A 19583-nucleotide genomic window follows, 5' to 3' on the forward strand; every position below is an offset into this window, starting at 1 on the left:
AGAGAAGATTTATTTGTAAATTCCTTTAAAAAAAGGCAGCATAGTATAGCATATAAGAATGGCTATGGAGCTAGGCTGCCAAAGTCTAATTTCTGCTCCACCCTTTTCTAGCTATGTGACTTTGAGTTAGATCTTCTGGCCTTAATTTCTTTGTTGGAAAATTGTTAGAATAAGGCTTATCTGATACGGTTGCTGTGTAGCAGGAGTTCTTAATCTGGCGTCCATGAAATTTCACGGCATCTGTGAATCTTGAATTGAAAAAAAAATCACCTTATTTCTATTATCTCTCATGAAAATCTTATTTTCTTTTATTCTGAAGGCAGGCTACAACCTACAACAAACCACACTAGTATTAGCAGTATGTATGGCTTTGTTTCCTTTAGAAACTACAGATAATTGCACAGTACAGTCATAGCAGATATTTTGATTATTGCTTATTATCACTACTTCAAAATCACTGTATTTATTAGAACTGCCTTAGATATGCTATTAGATTGCTTGTGATTGCAGAATTTATCTACACCCCTCATGACATGTAGTTTGCCAGTATCTCACAATTCTGTGCTCTTGGTCAACATAATCACACTGTGAAGTCTGAATGTTTATACATTGGTTCTCATATCTACATTGCTTTCCAGTATTCCCAAAATACAAACGTTTGTTGACCACAGGTGAAAGAAGGTGAATTGTTTTAATTTTGATAACGGCGTTTAATCGTAATTGATTCTTTTGTAATGCTATGTATTTAATTTAAGCTGGCAAATAAAAATGGCAAGCAATAGGATATATTGGAGACTATGAGGAAGCCATTTGGTATAAACCTAATTCGGCCTGATCTTGTCTTTCCAAAAGGGCCTGACCGTGGCTGTTGAACATGCATTGTATATCTGCTTTAGATATTCCCTATGGCAAGAACAAAGGCCCTTGAGATAAAGGTGCAACTTTCCTCCCCCTCCCAATGTTGGCATCTCCTTAAAGATTAAGCATCTTTCCTTAGGCTAGAAACTGATTGCTGCGCTCTCACTCACCTGTGGCCGCCCAGCTCCAGACAATAGACTTGCCTCCTGCTACGCCCTCTGAGATAGCAGAGCCACTACCTGCTGTGTCCATCAAGCGCCATGCTGACAGGGCAATCTTGTGACTATTGTGGGAGGGACATTTCAATCATATGTGAAACGTCCTGCTTGGGGGTATATAACCACTCTGTACACCTCACTTCTTTGGTGCCCTTTCTTCCTTTGGGAGGAAAGGCCCCGGGCCATGGTCCTCAGATTTCAGCTCAGAATAAACTCACCCAAATTTTCATTTATAGATTGGCTATGGATTATTTTCGTCAACAAAGCATTTAGAATGATTAATTTAAAACCAGGTCAATAGGCTTATCTGACTATCAAAGGTGTGCATGACACCATTAAGTGAAAAAATTCTGAAGTAGAGGAATAAAAGGGTACATAAGAAGCACTAAAGCAGTACTTGGCCCCTATCAAACATTCAATCAACAGTCTGCTGTTCTTAAAACGTTCAGAGAGCAGGAATTGAATTAAGTCCTATTCGTTTTTGCATTCAAAATGTCTAGTATAGTGCTTTGCACTGTGGCGCTCCATGAATGCTGAATGAACGAGGTGATGAATGAATGAAGTGATGCGTAAGCTGGCTCCTCGGGACCCTCAGTTGAGGCTGCAAGAAACAGCTGTGAAGTGTGGACAGCTTCTATGCATCCAGCGGGCTCTAGATTATTGTAGGGGGCTTCAGAGGGCTCAGTATGTAAGCCACAGCTGTGCCCTAAAAATGTCCCAATGGGAACGGAGACTGCCTTGGCTAGAGGGTCTTTCCTAATTCCTTAAAGCTCTCCTCCAACATCCAAGAAGGCACTCAGGCCTGCCCGCGGCTCCAGGTAAAGCGCTGGACGACCCGGCCTCTCGCAGATTCCGGGGGACTAGTAGGCATCGGTTTCAGCAGCAGCGATCGCAGTAGCGATCGCAGCAGCGTCGGGGTCAGGCCCGCGGGCCATTGAACGCCGCCCTGCGCAGCGCGGGGCTCCGCAGCGCTCCGCGGGAGCGCACGCGGCGCGCGCGGAGGCCGGCTCCCTCGCCACGCCCACTTCCTGCCCGATCCCGGGCTTTCCAGGTCCCCTCTCCCGGTGACCCGGATGCGCCGTCAGTTTCCTCCACCGCGGACTCGGCGGCCGCCCGGCTCCCCGGCGAAGCCGCAGGCAGCCACGAGGGCACGGGCAGGGGGCTCCCGGCGGCTGGCCTGGCAGGTGTAGGGCGCCGGTAGGAGCTGGGCGCGCACGGTTACCGAGCGTGGAGGAGACACTGCCCTGCGGCGATGGGTGCCAGGGGCGCTCCTTCACGCCGGAGGCAGGCAGGGCGGCGGCTGCGGTACCTGCCCACCGGGAGCTTTCCCTTTCTCCTTCTCCTGCTGCTCCTCTGCATCCAACTTGGGGGAGGACAGAAGAAAAAGGAGGTGAAATCAACCCCCTCGACCCCTGAGACCGGGGCGGGCTGGGGCGGGTCTGGGCGGGCCTTGTTGCTAGGCAGCCGTACCGCGTTGCTAGGCAGCCGGTGTGTCGGGCGTGGGCGATGGCGGCCTCGGGGCGGGATCCGAGCTGGTGGGAGGCTTTTGGATGAGTCCTTTGGGCCCCCAAGTCTCGGATGTGGGGTTAACCGCTTGCTTTCTCAGAAAATAAGGAAGCATCCCCCTGGCTCTGCGCCTCAGCCCCTCACATCCTTCACAGCCGGGGCGCTTTTGACCCTTAGTTGGAGGCAGACCTTCGGGACCTCGAGTCACTAAAAGGGGTGTGTTAGGTGGGAAAATACCCTTTAGGAGTATTTGCAAACCTACGGGAATTATTTGTCCTTTAAGTTCATTACTCTGCTCCCTTCGATGTCCTTTTCAAGAGGCAACAGCATATTGAGAATGTGTTTTAAGTTATTCGATATTCTTAATTATACATTTTTAAAGCTGCGTGGTTGGTTTTCATTATGTTGAACTCTGTATAATGTGACAGTAATATCACATTGTCTAAGTTATGCAAGTTTATTCGTGAAGTTCGGATCACCTGATTTCAATCTTCGTTCTCTGAATAACTTTGATGAGGGCGAGGGTTGAAGTGACTATTTAAAGTAGTTGTAGAGTTATTTGTGAAGGATCAGCAAAAAAAATCAATTTTGGAAATATGAGTAAGGTTTCTAGTTGTATGTCATGTTAGTAAGAGCATTCTCTTTATATAATTCAAGTTCATTTTTCCTGGTGAAATTATGCACACACGTGGCTCAAAATCTACTTTGGGTATAAAATATTGCCTCAGCTTTCTTGATAGCTGGGTAGAGAGAGTGAAAAAACAGCCTCACATGCAAAATAATTTTGATTTTCTTTCTCTTTACTCTTTGCCTGAAACAACTTTGAACTCAGTATTAACTTCTTCCCTTTAGCTTTTTAATTTTAACATGAAAATGGGCCATCGAAAATTCGTAGTGGAGTTCTGGTAAGAGGGTTAGAGAAGAACCACTGTTAAATTAAAACTGTATTTGTATTTACAAATAGAAATTAAAGATAAATTTTCTTGCACTTAGTATACTAAGAGTTACATTCCATGGTTTTTCTTGAGAAAGGGAGGAGGTTAAAAAGTAGAATTTTTGTATGGATTACCAGAGCAGAGGGCAATACAAAAATGATATGAAACTCCTTGGAAATTCTGATGTTTTATCTCTTAGAAAGGTTGCTATGACTATAGTAACTTTCAATTGAAAGAAAAAATCTAAAAAGAAGTCTAAAAAGTGTCAAAGCATCTTAGCATCTCCAATTGTAAGACTATTTTAACATGTGAAAATATTTGTTAACGTAGTATAATTAAATATAAATTATGATATCTTCTGTTTCCATTAAATTATAAGAGGTATTTTAAAAACGAAGAATTAGGGAGAAAATTTTTGAAGATTAAGAAAGGGTATGTTTATTTCTCTTAAACAGGAGAGCCTAATACTAATATGTGGTGGTATTGTAGAACACACATATTTTATGTAAAGAAAAGAAGAGCAAAATAAAAAATAGTTGATGTTTTAATACTTTACAGAATGAGCATGCATCTCTCTGAAATGTAGGCTAGTTCTGTACATGGTACTCAGTTCAAAAACTCATCTCTTTTAATACTGGGAAAAAAGCATTCTTTATTGGAAATGTTGTAAGTGGTTGGTCACCAATGTGGTACTTTTCTAGGGGTATTCCAGGGTTGTTTTGCCATATGTGGTTTCTTCTTTGCTGAATTGAGAACCTGATGCCCAGTGTAAGATTTGACACCATTGGACCAGAGAGTATAGCAGTTGGAACTTAATTTACTACAATAAAATACTACAGACATGAGTACCATAGTAGTTGATTGGCATCAACAGTGTCTACCTTCATTCTGGGGAAACCAAATTGAAGCCTAAAGTTGAGCCTAGAATAAAGAAAGGACATTAGTTGTTTTTGAGGAAGTTATAGTTATGACAGTAATAGTTACCACCATAGGTTTTTTTTTTTTAAAGGTTTTATTTTTTTCCTTTTTATCCCCAAAGCTCCCCGGTACATAGTTGTATATTCTTCGTTGTGGGTCCTTCTAGTTGTGGCATGTGGGACGCTGCCTCAGCGTGGTTTGATGAGCGGTGCCATGTCTGCGCCCAGGATTTGAACCAGCAAAACACTGGACCGCCTGCAGCAGAGCGCGCAAACTTAACCACTTGGCCACGGGGCCAGCCCCCACCATAGGTTTTTGAGGCAGACAGATGGTCCAATTACAAATCAGCCCCTATCTCACTGTATGACATCAGGCAAACCACTTAACTTTCCTGAATTTTAGTTTCTTTGTTTTAAAATACAGATATAATACCTACATTTCAGGGTTGTCTTTGGGATTAAATAAGACCACATATATAACGTGCTAAGTGCAATGCCTAGAACATAACAAATGCAATAATTGGTGGCTATTGTTACGTGTTGCTCATTTAAATGAAAGCGTGAGACAGGATGATGAGCTCCTAAAATGAGAGAAATTTTTTTTCAAATGCATTTTTTGCCAAGTAAACTGACTTTGTAATAGTAAATTGTGTGGTTTGTAATAAATTGTCTATTACTTATTTTATTATGAAACACTGAGAATTCTGAACTCTTAACGTTGTTTGAGAACTTCCCAGCAGGAGGTTTTTGCGTCAGGAAGGATTAATAGTATTCATGGATTTGTGTTTATGTGAGTGTGTGTCTACATATATATGCGTATAATTGTTTCTGTGTGAAGACATTTTCATTTATTAAAAAATAGTTTTCTTAGGGGCTGGCCCAGTGGTGCAGTGGTTAAGTTCCCAAGTTCTGCCTCCGCAACCCAGGGTTTGCCAGTTTGGATTCAGGTGTGGACATGGCACCACTTGTCAAGCCATGCTGTGGCCTGCGTCCCATGTATAAAGTAGAGGAAGATGGGCACGGATGTTAGCTCAGGGCCAGTCTTCCTCAAAAAAAAAAAAAAAAAAAGTTTTGTTATATTCTCTAGTAAAGAATGTAGTCAAGAGAAGTAGTTAAATGAACAGGCAAAGAATATTGACTGGAGATTTTTATAGTCAACTTTTCTTAATTACGTTGAAAACAGTCATTAAAAACTAATTTTTGAATCCTCACTCATGTTAAGTGATATGAAATTGGGGGAGACTTTAGCTTCGTAGTAGTCTGTCATTTGCATTTCTATTGCATCATTGGTTTCCTCTATTTTGATACTTTCTCTATTTCTTACATCATTAACACTTACCAGTTAATCAGCTTCATTTAGAATTGTTTTAGTCTACAGTGACCTCTTCTGATAATATAAAAAGAGCTCAAATTCTGTAATGATTCCAGTAGACCTATTGACTTTGCCATCATCAAAAGCAGCTATAAAAATTTATCCTTCCTGCAGAGAAAACGATTAGCTAATAGGCTATGATAGGTGGGTAACAATGAATATGCAAGATGAAAAATAAAGCAGCTCATAAAAAAAGCTCTTTTTGAGAGGAGTAATGTCATTTCCTAAATTAAATGAAATACTTCAATTGCCTCTGACATAACTTCTTTATGTCATTAATGTTTTTAAGCACATTTTACACTGAAATGTATATATCTAGTTATTTTTTAGTAGTATAGTCATGAAATAGAGACTTTACTATCTTAACAAATGATAAAGAAGGGAGAGGATGGAGGTAAGCAATGGATTTTACCTTTAAGCAAAGATGTTAAGTGGAAGAAAAAGTTTGCAAACATATAAGCACAACTTTAAGAAATGCATCGTATTTACGCATTGGTATGAATATGCATATATATGCAGGTATATGCAGATTATGCAGATGTCAGGCAGTTTCGTCTAGGTTAGATTTTGTGTTCAGTAACTCATGGAAGAGTGATTGGAAATGACAAGTCTTATTTCGATTGGCCAAAATTGCTTGTCAAGAACTATGAAGGCTTAGCCTGCTGCATTTCATGGATGATGGCAGAAGGCATGGGATTCCTGGGTCACACGTGGACAGTTTATTACCCAGAGCACTAGAATTGCCAGAATATCAGGATTTGTGCTGATGCTGCAGGCTAGATGATGCCTGCAAATGTGAATTTTGTAGCAGGAGAGGAACCTTGAGCTTAGGGAACTCAAATCTCTTATAATGGGCTGCAAGCTTGTTTGTCCTTTGCCCTCGAGGGAGACATTATCTGTATTAAATTGGAAAGTAAATAAACCTGTTCTTTTTCCTAGAAGGGACAGTGTCTTCCAAGTCTGTGTGCTATGCAAACATCCTTGAAAAGATGGTCCAGAACAAAGTGGGTCAGTGCTTTGGCTGCCAAATTATGTAGAAACTCATAAAGAATTGTCTCCCTCAGTAAGAGATAGTAACTTTGTCAAGAAAGAACGTTTCAGGATATTTTCCGCTACATACATACATCATCAGCATGTTCAGTCCCATATGTGTGTTTTGTTCAACATGGAAGACACAGAGAACGTGGAAGAACCGAAACCTGTAAGCTGAGTCACAGATTCACCAACTTTTGCCACATTTCCCTTTGCATTTTCTCTTGAGCCATAAATGTTCAGTGACTTTGGTTGTGTGATCTGTGTGCCTGTGACTAGTGTTGGTTACCTCAGTAGTCTCCAGGGTTTATTTGGTGTGTCAGGCTGTCTCATGATTGTTTCTTTCCATCAGACTCCTTCCTGGAGCATCATGCTAATCCCAGCAAGATAGAAAATTTACTTTTGGCTAAGTATAGGAGTAACTGTGTTCCCTTTCTAGAGAACAGGTGGATCACGAATAAATGCACATTTCATTCTGTAACGCTGCGATGTGTGTATATGCGCATGCGCAGACCAAACACGTATGCTTATGCCAGTCTCTATGCAGTTTTTATCCTGTGTTTTGGGCAAGATTTCTGCAGCTTCTCAAGTTGAACATATGTAAAAGCGAGCTCTTGATCCTTCGCTCTGCCCATCTGGCCCGTCTGTTTTCTGAGTGCTGTTAACAGTGCTTTTTTTATGGGAAACAAACTTTTATGCCCTAGGACCTCATTTTTTAAGTAATCACTCGCCAGTATAATATGTCTTTGTAGCTCTTATCCTGTATTTTGCACATTGTACACAGAGAGGCTGGCTTCGCATACTTTCTTGGGGCGTTGTACATGGATTTAAGGAGAGCATCTTGCAAAAATATGATTCCTCTATTCTACATAGATACGTAAAACACATAAATAAATATTTAGTTTTAATATTAAATCTTCAAAATGTTATTCAGAAGAATAGATATTTTTGATAGTAGTTGATAACTGTCTGTCTGCCTGCCTAGTTGTCTCTATTTCTATTTAATGCCAGAAGAAAAAATGAAAATGTCAACTGTGAGCTTAGAGAGTGTTTCAAAATCTATGATAAAAGTTTTAACATAGAAGAGTAGCATCATGGAACCATTAATGAACTGAAAAAGTTAAGAATAAAAGGAAGTCTTCACTAGCATGTTGGTGGTTATTAACGTTTTGGTTGATCATATAAAGATACCTAACTAGTTTGACATTTGGAGGTGAAAAAGAAATTTTCTTTCTGCATGTTACCATGAAAACTCAGCTACCTTTAATGAAAAGGGACACTTAAGTGTAGGTTAGATAAATTGTGGTATCGATTTTCTTAAATGGAACTGTTTGTTGTTAATTTTAGAAGCCTATTTTTAGAGATGGCTTAATGTTGTCAATAAGATTTGACAACCTTTGAACATATTTTAGTTCAGAGTCTTCTCTGCTTGGAAACAAAGCAAACCATTGGAAAGTTAGTTCATATGAGTTTTGTGGTAAAATTTAAGGTACAGAATTGATTATAAATTGTCCAATGTTTACTATTCATAATAAATATTAAATTGAGTGAGATACTTTATTATAACCTACTGAATTTAACAAACTTGGGGGTTGGAAATAAGGCTAAATTATATCGAGAAATGAAAAAAAAGTAACAGAGCAGATAGAAGATAGAATGCTAGGCATTTCAGTTAGATTATAATGGTCTTCACAGTGTCTTTTCATGGTAGTTGTGACACACTTTTGTTTGCCCTCCTTTTGTCTTTGCTAACAGTAGCTTGGGTTGATTTAAGTATTTTTATTAGTCAAAGATTATCATGATTATTCCAGTACCTTGCAAATTATTGGTTTTAGGAGTGAGCACATTATACAATTATGTGGGGCTTTTGGAAAGTTTCCTTCTTCTTCATAAAGGACACAAGGAAGGGAGAGTCTCTCTTCCTGTCTTAGAATATGTGTATTAGAATGTGGTACTCGAATTGCTGAACCCATCTTGTAACCATGAAAGTACAAGCCTGGGGGCAAAACCAGTGAGTTCCTGATGGCAGAGTAGAAAAATGGGAAGAATGTGGGTACTTGATGACATGACTTAACTAGCCTTGTAGTTGCTCTCACTCTGGATGCCTTGTTCTGTGAGTTAATAAGCTTCCTTATTGTTTTAAGACATTTTCAGTTGAATTTCTAAGGTTTTGTGTTTGAAAGCGTTCTACTGAGAAAGGTTGTCTTGGATTAAAGGTTTTATCTATGATTGTACAACTTGTAAGTTTACAGCCTTGTTCCAAAGACCTCTTTCTACACTATGTTTTAGTAACTTAACAATTACCTAGCTCTATGACCTTTGTGAATTAGATATTAAATATTAGTAGAGGATTATTTAGGTATATGTGGCCCTCCCAGAGCTTTGAACTTCAGTGGTCAGTATTAGAAATCTGTATGTGTTTTGGTGTGTTTGGAAGTGAATGTTCCATGTGTTCCTTTTATTAAAATGACTTTATTTTTGTGTGATTTGAAGTTCTCTATTTAAGTATTAAGTGTCCAAAAGATTGTAGGAAGGAAGTTGGAAATAACTTTATGATGCGTCTTAAAAGCTGTTAGCCCAAGAAAGGAGTGGAAGAGTAAGTTATGCCTCAGATATGTTTGCTGTATGCTGTTTTCTAGGTGAATGCTTTTAAAAAGTTCTCTTTTTTTTTTTGTTTTGCTTTTGTGTATGTACTAGATCGGTGCATAGTTTCATTTTAAAGACACACCAAATAAAATACAGAAAGACACAACTTATTTTTAAAATGATCGTATTTTAATAATGTTCTTTTGGTTAACATTTGAGTTAAGATTAAGCGAAAGGAAACTTGGACCTCCCTCGAGGAGGAGGGTATTGTGCAATGCTGACTTGTCCATGTTTTAGAGTTGGAGCTTGCAAAGGGAATAAAGAATTTTTCTCACACTCATGAAGGTGGAATGATTGTGTTGTGTCTTGCTATTGTTTCCTGTACATTTTCCCCCTTGGAGCCTTTACGAGGAGAAAGAGTGGCTGAGTCAACGTGTAACGCTGTTATAATAGTACTCTTCTTCAACTTAGCTTCCTGCCAGCTACGTGAGTCATATGCTTTGATGTTGTAGCGTATTCCCAATCATAAAGAGAACAGTAACTGTAGATGTGGTTTTTTAAATACTGAATTATGGAAGGTTAAAGCAGGAAAGCCAGGTTTCAGGCTAAATAACAAAACTGGGGCTAGAAATTAGGTTTCCTGACACCAGAGTTTATATTTTCACGTTCCCATGCTCAGTTATGCTGTCAGGTTGTCCATTTTTTTCCTCCCCCGCTTCACTACTTTGATTACACTATTCTTTCCTCTGTCTTTTCGTAGCGGATCTTTTTGTGAACTTCCTCTTCATGGGTACGTTTTTTAAACCTTAAAATGATTAGACATTTGGCAGATGTAAAACAAACCTGTTAATACTGCTTAGACTTGACCCCTTTGAGAAGATGATTTACGAAATTAGGTCATCTGTTTCTGTATGAAGCTGTTTAAATAAATGAAATTAGGCTAAATTAAGCCTAAGTTACAAGAGTGAGAACTATAGAACCTACATGGATTAAGAAAGTATGAGTCAATTTCTGTTCCAACCTTCTTCCCCAAACTGTGCCTCATACAGTCCCTAACACCAAGTAACACATTTTCATACGTGTTTGCCCAAGCCAGAAATCCGGGCACATTTCACTTAGTCTCAAACGTTTATTCGTTTGTGACTTTTTTTTGCCATCCCTACCCCGATCCCATCTAAAGATTTCTCCTGAGACTTCTCTGACCAATGCTGCCTTTGAGGAGTAATGTTTAAATGCTGCTTAAATACCTATAGGATGCAATCCAAAATTCTTTGCACACTATTTAGTGCTTATCCTGAGTGAGCGTTTGTCTGACTCTCCTGATGTCTATCTAACTATTCTTACCTGCTTTCCTCCTGTATCAACCTAGGCATGTTTCCCCTCCTCCCTGTTTTAGATGAGGGACTCCTCTGTGCTCACGTAGATGGATCTTGGGACTTATTTCTTTATGGTAGTTATGTGAATTGCTGTCTATTGTCTATCATTCCTGTTATGCCACGAGTCCTTTGAGGAGAAGAGTTGTGTGTTTTTATTAATACCTATATCCCCATATTCAAGCATAGTGCCTTGCACTTGGTAAATTCTTAGTAAAGTTAATTTGGTAAAGTTACTTAAGTTCTCTGAGCCTCCATTTCCTTATCTGTAAAATGGAGATAGTCTGTTAGTCTTACTATAGAGTTGTGAGCCTTACGTGTGATAATCCTGGAAAGCACTTAGCATGGTAATAAGTAGTGCTTAACGAATGTTAGCTTTGGGGCTGATATTGGTGCGTGAATTTGCAGGATGTGCTGTGCGTTGTTTTTTCATGTATTTCAAAGTGATTTTTCACAAGTAGTACAAGTTGATTTGGCATTACAAAAGAAGAGTTAAGCAATTTTGCATTTGATGTACATAAGTTTTTGTGAAATGCTTTATTTTCCTATTTAACAAGTTGTGCTACTGAGTTGGCTCTTGAGACCGTCATATTGCTTTCCTCATTGCCAGACCTAATGGGTACTTTTCCTGCTTGACTTTTCTACAGCATTTGACATTGATGGTTTTTACTATTCTCCCCGCCCCCCCAGGTTTATTGAGATATAATTGACATAACATTTTGTACTGTAAAGGTGTACAGCATGTCGATTTGATACATGCAAAATGATTGTCACCATAGCTTTAGCTAACACCTCCATCACATCATATAATTATCATATTATCATTCCTTTTTTTGTGGTGAGAACATTTAAGATTTACTCTCATATCATCTTTCAAGTATGTAAAACACTAATGTTAACTACAATCACAATGCTGTGCATTAGATTCCCAGAACTTATCTATCCCCTAACTGGAAGTTTGTACCCTTTGACTGACATCATCCCATTTCCCCCACCCCCAGCTCCTGGTGTTCACCATTCTACTCTCTTTCTACCAATTCAGCGTTTTTAGATACCACATATAAGCGAGATCATATGGTATTTGTCTTTCTTCATTTGACTTATTTCACGTAGCATAATGCCCTCAAGGTCCATCCATGTTGCAAGTGGCAGGATTTCCTTCTTTTTTATGGCTGAATGGTATCCCATTATATATATGGCACATCTTCTTTATTCATTCATCTGTTGATAGACACTTAGGTTCTTTCCATATTTTGGCTTATTGTAAATAATGCTGTAGTAATCACTTTGATACCCTATTTTCATTTCCTGTGGCTGTATACCTAGAAGTGGGATTGCTGGGTCACATGGTATTTCTATTTTTAATTTTTTGAGAAACCTGCATACTGTTTCGCATAGTGGCTGTACCAATTTACATTCCCACCCACAGTGCACAAGGTTCCCTTTTCTCCACATCCTCACCAAACTTGTTATTTCCTTTTGAAAATATTTCCTATTGTCCTTTTGAAAATAGCTATCCTAACAGGTAGGTGTGAGGTGATATCTTTTTGTAGTTTTGTTTTGCATTTCCCTGATGTTTAGAGATGTTGAGCACCTTTTCATGTACCTATTGGGCTTCTGAATGACGTCTTTGGAAAAATGTCTAATCAGATTCTCTGCCCATTTTTTAATTTAATTAATTCTTTTTTTGCTATTGAGTTGTATGAGTTAATACTTTGGATATTAATCTCATATCAGATATATTGTTTGCAGATATTTTCTCCCATTCTGTAAGTGGCCTTTTCATTTTGTTGATTGTTTCTTCTGCTGTGCGGAAGCTTTTTAGTTTGATCTAATCTACTGATTTGTTTTTGCTTTTGTTTCTTGTGCTTTTGGGTCATATCCAAAAAATTCTTGCCCAGAACAATGTCAAGGAACTTTTTCCATATGTTTTCTTCTTGGAGTTTATGGTTTCCGGTCTGAGGTGTAATTCTTCAAGCCACTTCGAATTGGTTTTTGTGACTTATGTGAGATAGCAGTCCAATTTCATTTTTCTGTGTGTCGTTGTCCAGTTTTTCCAACACCATTTATTGAAGAGACTGTCCTTTCCCCTTTGAGTATTCTTGGCTCCCTTGTCAATATTAATTGACCCAATATGCAGGGTTTTATATCTGAGGTCTCGATTCTGTTCTATTAGTTATGTGCCTATTTTTATTCCAATACCATACTGTTTTATTACTGTAGCTTTGTAATATAGTTTGAAATCAGGAAGTGTGATGCCTCTCGCCTTGTTCTTTCTCAGAGTTCCTTTGGCTATTTGGGGTCTTATGTGGTTCCATATGAATTTTAGGATTTTTTTTCTATTTTGTGAAAAATGCCATTGAGATTTTGATAGGGATTGGATTGAATCCATAGGTGGCTTTGGGTAGTATGGACATTTTGACAGTATTCTTCTGATCCATGAACGTAGGATATTTTTGCATTTGTTTGTGTCTTCTCCAGTTGCTTTCATCAATGTTTTATACTTATCAGTGTGCAGATCTTTCATGTCCTTGGTTAAATTTATTCCTAAGTATTCTTACCAACCTGAAGTGGGTTCACTCACCTGTCATGCAGCCAGCCAGTCTCTGACACCAGGTGTAGTGGAAGAAAGTAGGAATTTTATTGCGAAGTGCTGAACAAGGAGAATGGGGAGCTAAGGCTGTAATCCCAAACTCCCTGAAAAGCTACAAGCAAGGGTTTTTATTTGGGGTTTAGGTAGGGGATGGGGGACCATGTGGCCTTGGGGGCTGAGGTTTTAAGAGTCCTCTCCGCAGGGCAGCTATCTTATTTCTTTATGAGTCGCATCTGCAAATTCAGGGGAGTTCTATGTGTTGCATGTGGTAGATTTTTAGTCTGTGATGTGTGAAGTTTATGATCAATCATTTTAGCTTAATGCTATAGCATGATGCTTAGTCCAGCTGGCTGGCGGGGGAGGAGTTGTCAGCAAGCTGCTCTCTTATCAGCTGTGCTCCTGTAGTTATCCAAAGCAAGCTCAGAAACTTTGGTTACTTTGTTTCCCATGTTAACCTTGTGGATACAGGCAGGGTTTCACCCTAATCCAGGGAATTTTAATTCCTTTGTCCTTGGTTTCAGTATTTTGTTTTTGATGCTATTGTGAATGAGATTGTTTTCTTTATTTCTGTTTAAGATATTTTGTTAGTATATTGAAACACAACTGATTTCTGTATGTTGATTTTGTATCCTGCAACTTTACTGAATTTGTAGATTAGTTCTAACATTTTTTGGTGGAGTCTTTAGGGTTTTCTATATAGATAAGATCATATCCTCTGCAAACAAAGACAGTTTTACTTCTTCCCCTCTGATTTGGATGCCGTTTCTTTCTTTTTCTTGCCTGATTGCTCTGGCTAGGACTTCCAGTGCTATGGTGAATGAAAGTGGTAAGAATTGGCACCCGTCTTCCTGATCTTAGCAAGAAAGCTTTCAACTTTTCACTGTTGAGTGTGATGTTAGCTGTGGGTTTGTTCTATATGCCCTTTATTATGTTGAGATATGTTCCTTCCTACCCACCTTGTTGAGAGTTTTCCTTATGGGAGGATGTTGTATTTTTTCAAATCTTTTTCTGCATCTATGAGATTATCAGATGACTTTTATCTCTTATCCTATTAATGAGATGTATCACATTTATTGTTTTGTGTATGTCAAAGTCCAACCATCCTTGCATCCCAGGTATAAATCCCACTTGATCATGGTGTATGATTCTTTTAATTTGCTCTTGAATTTGGTTTGCTAATATTTTGTGGAGAATTTTTGCATTTGTATTCATCAGGAATATTGCTTTTTAGTTTTCTTCTAGTGTCCTTATCTGGTTTTGGTATCAGCGTAACACTGTCCTTGTAAAATGAATTTGGGAATGTTCCTTCCTTTTCAGTTTTTTGGAATAGTTTGAAAAGGATTGATGTTTTTCTTTAAGTGTTTGGTAGAATTTACCAGTGAAACCATCTGGTCCTTGGCTTTTCTTTGTCAGGAGGTGTTTGTTTACTGATTCAGTCTTCTTACTCCTTATTGATGTGTTCATATTTTCTATTTCTTTATGATTCAGTCTTGGTAAGTTGTATGTTTCTAGGAATTTATCCCATTTCTTCTATGTTATCCAATGTGTTGGCATAGAAGTGTTCATAGTTGTCTCTAATGGCCCTATGTGTTTCTGTGATATCAGTTGGAATGCCTTTTCTTTCATTTCTGATTTTATTTGAGCTTTCTCACTTTTTTTTAGTTAGTCTAGCTAAAAGTTTGTCAATTTTGTTTAACTTTTCAAAAAACCAGGTCTTAGTTTTGTTGATCTTTTCTATTGTTTTACTAATCTTTATCATTTATTTTTGCTCTGGTCTTTGTTATTGCCTTCCTTCTGCTAACTTTGGCTTTGTTTTTTTCTTCTTTTTCTAGTTCCTTGAGATGTAAAGTTAGGTTGTCTGTCTATTTGAGATCTTTCTTTTTTCTTAAGATTGCTGTTTATTGCTATAAGTTTCCCTCTTAGAACTTTTGCAGCATCTCGTAGGTTTTGGTATGTTATTACATTTTCATTTGTTTCAAGATATTTTTTTCTTTCTCCTTTGACCTGCTGGTGTTGTGGAGTGTGTTGTTTAATTTCCACCTCGTGTAAATTTTCTGGTGCTTGTCCTGTCACTGATTTCTAGTTTTATACCATTATGTTCAGAAAAGATACTTGGTATGATTTTAGTCATCTTAAATTTGCTAAGACTTTTTTGTGGTCTATCATATCATCTGTGTTGGAGAATGTTCCATGTGTTCTTGAGAAGAAGATGTATTATGCAGCTGTTTGATGGAATGTTCTGTGTATATCTCTTAGGTCTGTTTGGTCTAAAGTATGGCTCAAATCCACTGTTTCCTTGTTAATTTTCTGTCTGAATGATCTGTCCATTGTTGAAAGCGGGGTATTGAAGTCCCCTACTAATACTGTATTTTTGTTTGTTTCTCCTTTTAGATCTGTTAGTATTTGCTTCATATGGTTAGGTGCTCTGACATTAGGTCCCTATATATTTACAATTGTTTTGTCTGCTTGATGAATTGACCCCTTAGTCATTATGTAATGGCCTTCTTGGTCTCTTGTTACCTGTTTTGGCTTAGTCTACTTGTCAGATATTAGTATAGCCACACCCTCTCTCTTTTGGTTTCCACTTGGATGGAATAGCTTTTCCCGTCCCATCACTTTGAGCCTATGTGTGTCCTTAAAAGTGAGATGAGTCTCTTGTGGGCAGCATATTGTGGGGTCTTTTCTTTCCTCTTTTTTTAAAATCTGTTCAGCTGCTTTGTGCCTTCTCTGGAGAATTCAGTCTATTTATATTTAGAGTAATTTTTGATAGGTAAGGACTTACTAATGCCATCTTATTAATTCTTTTCTGGCTGTTTTGTAGTTACGTTTCTTTCTGTCTTGCTTCCTTCCTTTATGAATTGCTGATTTTCCATAGTGGTATGCTCTAATTTCCTTCTCTTTATCTTTTGTGGACCTACTATTGGATTTTTTTTGTGGTTGGCCTGAGGCTTACATAAAACATCTTATAGATAAAACAGTCTATTTTCAGCTGATAACTTCAATCACATACAAAAAACTCCACCCTTTTACTCCCTCCTTTTTATGTTTTTAATGTTACAGTTTACCTATTTTTATATTGTGTGCTCATTAACAACTTTAGTAGCTATAGTTATTTTTAATACTCTGGTTTAAACTTTATAGTTAAGTGATTAACACCACTATATTATCGTATGAGTAGTCTGAATTTGACCATTGTGTTGTATGTTTCCATATGTTTTCATGTTACTATTAGCATCCTTTAATTTCAGCTTGAAAAACTTCTTTAAGCATTTCTTGTAAAGCAGGTCTAGTGGTGATAAATTCCTTCAGCTTTTGTTTGGGAAGGTATTTATTTCTCCTTCATTTCTGAAGGGTAACTTTGCTGGATAGAGTATGCTTGGTTGGCAGTGTTTTTCTTTCAGCACTTTGACCGTATCATCCCACAGTCTCTGGCCTATAAGTTTTGATCTGAGAAATCTGCTCATACTCTAATAGGGGTTCCTTTTTAGGTTATAATCTTCTTTTCTCTTACTCCTTTTAGGATTCTCTCTTTGTCTTTGATTTTTGATAGTTTTATCATAGTTTGTCTTGGAGAAGATCATTTTGGGATCACATTATGGTGTAATCTGTTAGCTTCATGAACTTAGATGTCCAGGTCTTTCCCCAGGTTTGGGAAGTTCTCAGCCTTTATTTCTTTAAATAAGTTTTCTGTTCCTTTCCTTCTCTCTTCTTCTGGAACTTCAATAATTTTCACATTGTTTCTTTTGATCGTGTCCCATAGATCACACAGGCTTTCCTCACTCTGTTTTTATTCTTTATTTTTGTCCCTCTCTAACTGGATAATTACAAAGTTCCTATCTTCTGATTCATAGAGTCTTTCTTCTGTTTGGTCCATTCTGCTGTGATGTTTCCTGTTGCATTGTTCATTTTATTCATTGAATTTCTGTTTGGTTCTTTTTTATTATTCCTATCTCTTTGTTAATTTCTCATTTTGTTCATGTATGGTTTTCCCACTTTTGTTGAATTATCTTTCCATGTTTTCTTGCAGCTCATCAAGTTTCCTTAAAACAGCTATTTTGAATTCTTTACTGGGTAAATCATGGACCTCCATGTCTTTGAGTTTGGTTGTGCTCTTCTGGGGATGTTTTGTTTCCTTGATTTTTAATGTTCTTTATAGTTTTGTGTTGCTGTCTTTGGATTTGTAGTAGTCACTCCAATCTTTACTAACTGCCTTCAGTGGAGAAATATATTTTTCAGTTCTGCTAGAGATTTTGAGGCTTTCTCAGACCTTGTATGGATATACCTGCTCAGTGCTTCTTTCCCTGTCTTGTTGCAGAATTCTTAAGTTTGTATGTCTTTTGATTCTGTCATGTACCAGGCTGGCCGCTGGTAGTCTCTCTTTTGTTTTCCTGAAGATGGCGCTACTGCTTAAGTCTGTGGTTTCTCGCCCTGCTGCAGACCCTGGCCTGCTTTCTACCTGTGCTCCCTGGCTGTCTGTCAAAGTTCACTCTTGCCGTAGCTCTTGGGAATGTGTGCAGGGAGCTAGGTGCAGAGTAGGGGTGTATATAGGTGAGGCAAGTGGGGCACTTGGGGGATCTGTGGGTGATGCTTTCCCTCATAGGCAGGCTTCCTGATGGAGTCCATAACACAGTCAGCAGAGATCACTTCTCTTTAATGCCCTACGAGAATTTTATCTGCTGCTCTCCTGATTTCCTTCCTCCCCCAGTCTTGGAGCTTCCAATTTTGGTACTTTGTATGTGTGAGGGAGAAACTAGTTTCTTTGGCAGCATCTTACACAGCTGCAAAAGCCAGGGGCTCACCTGCTCTCCCTTTCCCCTACAAGAGAATTCATGGGCTGGGAAGATCTCTCTTAGTCCTAAGCTTTGCTGCCTTGGGAGAGGGGTGATGTGGGTAAAGTCAAGCTGTTCCTGTTACCCATTTCAGTGCATCCAAACTCGAATTGTTTTTTGCTGCAGCACAGTGTTGGAACTTCTTTTCTGGAAATGTGGACTTCCACATAGGTCATCTCATCTGTGGGTGATGCCCAACTCATTGTTCTCCAGGGGCTCCTGGACTATGGCTGAGAGGGGCTGTACTAGTTCACAAGCTACTGCAGGATCTACAGCCAGTACTGAGGTCTGTCTGCCTATTACCCAATACACAGGTGGGCGAGACCCCTCCTGGGTCCCTTGGCATATAATGCTGGATCCCACAGAGGTACTTTTGTTCTTGGATGGGTGCTGAATTTTTGTTGTTGAGGGGAGGAGGGATAAAAATGGGAGCTACCTTATGCTGGGATGATGCTGATGTCACTCTTATTTCCTTTTTGAAACCTCACCATCCTTGGCTTTTGTGACTTGACCTTTACATGGCTTTATACCAGAATGATGGATATCATAGATTTTTAGAATACCGCTATCTCCTCTACTTTTATTTGCTGTTGATTCTAATCATCATTTTTCCTTGGCCTTTAATTGAAGCCTGTGACACTCTATATAATTTGGTTTGATCTTTCTCTTTTTCTCCATCATTTACTTTCTCATTCTCTTTTCCTTATTTTACTGTTTGGTAGTGTTATAGAGTGGAATTAGAATGAGAAAATCAGATAGCATAAATTCTAGCCCCGTTGTTTATCTTGGCAAATTATCCATTTAGACGACAATTTCCTTTTTTTATAAACTAAGTATAATTCCTCATTGTGGGGTTGTTTTGAAAGATTAAATGAAATAAAATGCTAACTTCATGAAATGTTCAGCATTTTGTATAAGTTAGTTCTAGAAAAGAAAATGTGGCTTCTTTGATATAAACTCTGCTCTTGGATAAGTCACTTAACCTTTTGAAGCATCAGTTTGCTCAGATGTGACGGGAGAGCAATGAACAAGATCAGGATTTCTGTATCTGTGGAAAATAGGAAAAATTTCCCATTGGCCCTCTGAAATTATATACAGCATTTTTCATTTATGTCATAAATGAATTTTTCTGGTGTGCACATCTGAAATGTTTATTAGATTTTTGAAAAGTTAAAAACTATTGGATTAAACGTTTGCTTAGATCCCTTCTAGATGTTAAGATTATATGAAATATGGTAATAGAGTGATTTCTGGTAGTTTCTATATATATCAAAGGTAATTTAATGTCTTAGAGGTTGCCTTTTAGTAATAGTTCTGTTCTGAATTGATTAAAATGTCCTTATCATAAAGAAACTTAACTAATA

General features: G+C 38.3%; 1 protein-coding gene across 6 annotated transcripts in view; it reads left to right on the top strand.

Moving 5' to 3' along the window:
* Positions 1-1921: 1921 nt before the first annotated feature.
* The window catches only part of TUSC3 (tumor suppressor candidate 3), a 223681-nt gene continuing 206019 nt past the window's right edge, over positions 1922-19583 (top strand). The window contains exon 1 of one of the 6 annotated variants that reach the window (XR_011433379.1): positions 1922-2466. Coding sequence is in view for 2 of the 6 variants with exons in the window: in XM_005606357.4 (XP_005606414.1) it covers positions 2329-2466 (138 nt within the window). In the remaining 4 variants the exon portion in view is untranslated. The remainder of the gene's footprint in view (positions 2467-19583) is intronic. The other 5 variants (XM_005606357.4, XM_070253460.1, XM_005606356.4 and 2 more) reach the window with 5 other exon arrangements.

The sequence above is a fragment of the Equus caballus genome, chromosome 27 (genome assembly GCF_041296265.1).
Source record: "Equus caballus isolate H_3958 breed thoroughbred chromosome 27, TB-T2T, whole genome shotgun sequence".
NCBI classification, from domain to species: Eukaryota; Metazoa; Chordata; class Mammalia; order Perissodactyla; family Equidae; genus Equus; species Equus caballus.